At 41.2% G+C, this 6,364-nt stretch overlaps 1 protein-coding gene across 1 annotated transcript in view; it reads right to left on the minus strand.

Annotated features, from left to right (window-relative positions):
- The window catches only part of HAUS1 (HAUS augmin-like complex, subunit 1), a 63,143-nt gene that overhangs the window by 29,128 nt on the left and 27,651 nt on the right, over positions 1-6,364 (minus strand). Inside the window, exons 5-8 of the mRNA XM_011978085.1 lie at positions 4,342-4,465; positions 3,881-3,946; positions 1,929-2,000; positions 1,317-1,364 (exon numbers count right to left, since the gene is read on the minus strand). Of these exons, the coding sequence (XP_011833475.1) occupies positions 1,317-1,364; positions 1,929-2,000; positions 3,881-3,946; positions 4,342-4,465 (310 nt within the window). The remainder of the gene's footprint in view (positions 1-1,316; positions 1,365-1,928; positions 2,001-3,880; positions 3,947-4,341; positions 4,466-6,364) is intronic.

Here is a 6,364-nt window from a genome sequence, read left to right on the forward strand (position 1 = left end):
AAATTTGGCCGAGTGCGGTGGCTCACGCCTGTAATCCCACCACTTTGGGAGGCCAAGGTGGGTGGATCACCTGAGGTCAAGAGTTCGAGACCAGCCTAGCCGATGTGGCGAAACCCCATCTCTACTAAAAATATAAAAATTAGCCGGGCGTGGTGGCAGGTGCCTGTAGTTCCAGCTATTCAGGAGGCTGAGACAAGAGAATCGTTTGAACCTGGGAGGTGGAGGTTGCAGTGATCTGAGATCATGCCATTGCACTCCAGCCTGGGCAACAGAGCAAGACTCCATTAAAAAAATAAATAAATAAATAAAAATATAAAAATTAGCTGGGCATGGTGGTATGCACCTGTAATCACAGCTACTTGGGAGGCTGAGGCATGAGAATTGCTTGAATCTGTGAGACGGAGGTTGCAGTGAGCTAACACCACTGCACTCTAGTCTAGAAGACAGATCAAGACTCTTTCTCAAAAAAAAAATAAAAAGCATAGCTTTGATGATATTTCTCTTGAGTTTAAAAAACAAGGAAACACACAGCAGCTTTCCATGGTCTCTACATCCTCTAAGTTCAACACTCTTTATATATTAAGGCCCTCTACATCATAAACCGATGAACTTTTTCCAACTCTATCTTACATTTCATGCTTCTAAGCAGCTGGAACTTATCACTTGCTACAGCTTGAATAAGTCCTCCATTTTTCAGCTTATATGACTTTGCAAATTCTTTTTGCCTAGAATATTCTGTATGTCCCAATATATCCCCCTTTTTCCACTAGGGAAATCTACACAAAATTTTAAAAGGCTAAAATACTACTATGTGGTTTTTTTTTTTGTTTTTGAGATGAAGTCTTGCTCTGTCCCCCAGGCTGAGTGCAGTGGTGTGATCTCGGTTCACTGCAACCTCCACCTACCAGGTTCGAGCGATTCTCCTGCCTCAGCCTCCCGAGTAGCTGGGATTACAGGCACACATCACCACACCCAGCTTATTTCTGTATCTTTAGTAGAGACAGGGTTTCCCCATGTTGGCCAGGCTGGTCTTGAACTCCTGACCTCTGGTGATCCGCCCGCCTCAGACTCCCAAAGTGCTGAGATTACAGGTGTGAGCCACCGTGCCCAGTTACTATATGTTTTTTAATGGAAAAAATATATACACACGTACACAACCAAAAAAGCATTAAAAGCTGCAGGAGAATGATATACAGTAACTTTAGGACTGCAGTTTACTGCTGAGGAGAAAGGAAAGAAGGATGAAGAGGACTTGAGCTATATTAGCATTTATTTTCTTTTTAAAAAAATCTGAAAAGATTACAGGAACTACTTACTAATTCACGCTTTGCTTCTTCAATTTTCACTCGAGCAAGAGATGGATTCTTTAAAAGAAAAATAAAACAAGGAAAGGTCATATTGCCTCAATTCAGACTCAAGGAGAAAAATAATGCCACAATCCTTTTCAAAAGGCAAAAAGCCTCCCAGAGGGAAGACCCAATGTACATATAACACTGAAATTGACCACTGACTTTAAACCCTTAAAAACCGATACATTATTTTCTTTCTTTCTTTCTTTTTTTGAGAGGGAGTCTCACTCTGTTGCCCAGGCTGGAGTGCAATGGCGCAATCTCGGCTCACTGCAGCCTCTGCCTCCTGGGTTCAAGAAATTTTCCTGCCTCAGCCTCCTCAGTAGCTGGGATTATAGATTCCCACCACCATGCCCAGCTAATTTTTGTATTTTTAGTAGAGACGGGGTTTCACCGTGCTGGTCAGGCTGGTCTCGAACTCCTGACCTCAGGTGATCAGCCTGCCTCAGCCTCCAAAAGTGCTGGGATTACAGGCGTGAGCCATCACGCCTGGCTTAAACACACTATTTTCATGGTCATATAGTACCCTTAGGGAAGGTTGGAGGAAACAATTTTTTTTTAATACACGAAAATTATTACCGGCATTAAGTCTAAATAGGATTCCAATTTTTTCTTCAAAGGTATAGTCTGTTGCTTTAATCTTGCCAGTTTCTGGGGGTAAAAGAACACAGTCACAGAGTAACAGAAACATTCACAATGCAACTAATACTGCCCATTTCTGAAATAAAACACAACAAAGCATTTACATTAGTATGTTCTAAATAATGTTATCAAATAAAGAGCTTCTAAGATAAATAGATAGACAAACTCACTCCAAATGGAAACAGCACCTGTTAGATGCTTAAAATAGGAAAGTGATATTCTTATTTAATTACTATTTTTTGAGACGGAATCTCTCTGTGTTGCCCAGGCTGGAGTGCAGTGGTACAACCACGGCTTACGGTAGCCTCAAACTCCTGGGCTCAAGCAACCTTCCCGCCTCAGCCTCCCAGGTAGCTGGGAACACAGGCATGCACCACCATGCCTGGCTAATTTTTTTTTTTTTGAGATGGAGTCTCGCTATCACCCAGGCTGGAGTGAGGTGGCGCAATCTCGGCTCACTGCAACCTCTGCCTCCTGGGTTCAAGCAATTCTCCTGCCTCAACCTCCCAAGTAGCTAGGACTACAGGCACGTGCCACCACCCCAGCTAATTTTTTGTATTTTTAGTAGAGATGGGGTTTCACCATGTTAGCCAGGATGGTCTCGTTCTCCTGACCTTATGATCCACACACCTCGGCCTCCCAAAATGCTAAGATTATAGGCATGAGCCACCGTGCCCAGCTCTTTTTTTTTTTTTTTGAGATGGAGTCTTGCTCTGTCACCCAGGCTGGAGTGCAGTGGCACGATCTCAGGTCACGGCAACCTCTACCTCCCGGGTTCAAGCGATTCTCCTTTCTCTTGTCTCAGCCTCCTGAGTACCTGGGATTACAGGCATGTCCCACCACACACAACTAATTTTAGTATTTTTAGTAGAGACAAGGTTTTGCCATTTTGGCCAGGCTGGTCTCAAACTCCCAACCTTATGTTATTCGCCTGCCTTGGCCTCCCAAAGTGCTGGGATTACAGGAATGAGCCACCGCGCCTGGCCTAGTTTTTTTTTAACTTTTTGTAGAGCTAGAGTCTTGATTTGTTGCCCAGGCTGGTCTCAAACTCTTGGGCTTAAGTAATCTTCCTGCCTCTGCCTCCCAAAGTACTGGGATTACAGGTGTGAGCCACCATGCATGGTCTTCACTCCCATTTATTAACAATAGGATTGAAGTATGCTGTCTAAGAATACAAAAGAATGTGATTAAGAGGAATCAAAACCTAAAGGAGGCTGGGTGTGGTGGCTCACACTTCTAACCCCAGCACTTTGGGAGGCCAAGGTGGGAGGATCACTTGAGCCAAGGAGTTTGAGACCAGTTTGGGCAACATAGCAAGACCCCCATCTCTATTTATTAAAACAAGGGAAAAAAATGTAAAGGAAGAACTAGAGTCCCAAATACATATTTATGAATTGTCAACATTAGATTCCAAGAACGAAGTATGAAAAATGTTAAGAATAATAAAACAAAACAAAACCTGCTATTTCTCACTCTTCCCACCAAAACAGGCAAAACCTTTATATAACCTAAAATCCCAGAATTGCATTTGGTAACTACAGGAGTTTGGAGACCTGCATTTTACTGTCTACTGAAAGAGAAGAAAGGGGAGCACCTAGATGATTAGCTTACGGTCCTTTAATAAATCTGTCTAATAAATACATCCATAATACATAAGTGACTCCAGCAGAGTTTCTAACTTATAATAAAAATGAAACCACGGAAATGTGAGGGCATATACAGCTAAACATGGAATAAAAGATATAAATACCAGTGAATATAGAGTACAAAGGTAAAGGAAAAGAAATCAGGTCCACAGTGAATAAAAGCCAAATAAAAATAAACAAATGAAAAAGCAGATCGTGGAGTAAAATTTTAAAGAAAGTTAAATTAAGTTAAAATAAGCTCACCTCCGACAGTGCTACTAGGGACTGATGAGACAGAGAAGCATCCATGCCTCTGGCTGAAAGTTGCTCCTACAATTACCAAAAAAAGGAGTTCAGTTAAAAAATTATTTCAAAAGTGACCACCATCAAATATTTTTAACATATAACACAGTAAAGAGGAGCTACAAAGTATAAATGAAAAACTGTACATGTATCTAAGCATTTGCACCTTACATGTGAATCCTTTCCACACTCATGCATTTGTGACAAGATGGGTACAGTGTGTAAGGCCTGAGTTTCAGAGCCTGGATGCCTGAGTTTGAATCTAGATCTGCTTACTATGCTGGCTACGTAATCTTAGGCAAGTTACCAACTTCTCCGTAGTCCTCTCATCTGTAAAAAGGGAATAATAATGCCTAGCTGTGAGGGTGATGGTAAAAAATAAGGATGAAGAGAGCTAACTATATTCAGTCCTTCATACAAACCTCTGCAGCCTTGATTCCAAATCTGAATTCCTCTGACTTTGCTTTTAGAAAGTCCATGTTCTGACGACGATTATCAACTTTGGCCCTTTCTATAGACAGATGCAACTCTGCTTTCTTGACATCCCTTTAAAAAGCAAAATTAAAAACATTTTCTTCTTCTCCTCAGTAAAAGTATTGTACAATAGAAACTCTACTACTTTTGGATTCAATGCTGGCTTGGCCAAGAGTTGGTAATCAGGTCATCTTTCCCTCCATGTTGCACTCTGGGCTTTTTTTTTTTTTTTTAAGAGATGAGGTCTTGGTCTGTCACCCATGCTTGAATGCAGTGGTGTGATCACTGCAGCCTCAAGCTCCTTGGCTCAAGTGATCCTCCCACCTCAGTCTCCCATATAGCTAGGGCTACAGACACATGCCACTACACCTGGCTAATTTTTAAAATTTTTGTAGATGGCCAGCCACAGTGGCTTACATTTATAATCCCAGCACTTTGGGAGACCAAGGTGGGCAGATCACCTGGGGTCAGGAGTTCGAGACCAGCCTGGCCAACATGGTGAAACCCTGTTTTTACTAAAAATACAAAAATTAGCCAGACATGGTGGCATGCACCTATAATCCTGGCTACTGGGGAGGCTGAGGCAGGAAAATCACTTGAACCTGGGAGATGGAGGTTGCAATGAGCTGAGATTGTACCACTGCACTCCAGCTTGGACGGTAGAGTAATGCTCCATCTCAAATTTAAAAAAATAATAAAATAAATAATTTTTTTGTAGAGACAGTCTCACTATGCTGCCCAGGTTTACAACAATTTTACAATTAATGTAAGCCAATTATTCTTGAAGAAAGTAAATCAGCCATTCAAAAAAAAAATTGGTGCTCACTTCGGCAGCTCATATATTAAAATTAGAACAATACAGAGAAAATTAGAATGGCCTCTGCACAAGGAAGATGTGCAAATTTGTGAAGCGTTCCATATTTTGTTTTGTGGCTTATCTAGAAATAATATGGAAAATATTGCTGTTATTTTTGGCAAAGAAAGTCAATTTTGTATAGTTTATTTCAACCTAAATAAACTGTGAATTTTGTTTAAATAATAATAATAATAATTTAACATATCCTGAAGTCAATTTGAAATAGGAGGTCCTAAAAACCTCTTTACTAAATGTGACATGAAGTTCAAGACCAGCCTGGCCAACATGGTGAAACCCCATCTCTGCTAAAGATACAAAAAAATTAGCTGGGTGTGGTGGCAGGTGCCTGTAATCCCAGCTACTTGAAAGGCTGAGGCGGGAGAAACACTTGAACCTGGAAAGCAGAGGTTGCAGTGAGCTGAGATCATGCCACTGCACTCTAGCCTGGGTGACAAGAGAGAAACTCTGTCTCAAAAACACAAATTAAACAAATAAATAAATAAAGATAAATGTGACAACACAGTGCCTTGCACATATGTAGTCAATATTTGTTGAATAAATTTACATACCGCCAAATTACTTGTGCATATGTACACATACCCCTGATCTATAGGCCCTAATCTCTGGGGCAAAAAGGACCTGAAAAAGGCCTAAAGCATCATAAGAGGGATACCACAGCTATAGCAAGAATGCACAACAAAAAAGTTGTATGGTAGTTTATAAGTATAAAAAAAATCACATAGAGTTTGAAAATTCTAAAACCCACATTATTTGTTTTTTAAAAAAAGGCAAGAGGCTGGGCATGGTGGCTCATGCATATAATCCCAGCATTTTGGGAAACCAAGGCAGGTGGACCACTTGAGGTCAGCAGTTCAAGACCAGCCTGGCCAATATGGTGAACCCTGTCTCTACTAAAAACACAAAAATCAGCTGGGTGTGGTGGTGCGCACCTGTGCTCCCAGCTACTGGGGAGGCTGAGGCAGAAGAATTGCTTGAACCTCGGAAGTGGAGGTTGCAGTGAGCCGAGACTGCAACATTGCACCACTCCAGCTTGGATGTTGCAGCGAGACTCCATCTCAAAAAAAAAAAAAAAAAAAAAAAAAAAAAAAAAAAAA

Source organism: Mandrillus leucophaeus, unplaced genomic scaffold (assembly GCF_000951045.1).
Source record: "Mandrillus leucophaeus isolate KB7577 unplaced genomic scaffold, Mleu.le_1.0 Scaffold189, whole genome shotgun sequence".
NCBI classification, from domain to species: domain Eukaryota; kingdom Metazoa; phylum Chordata; class Mammalia; order Primates; family Cercopithecidae; genus Mandrillus; species Mandrillus leucophaeus.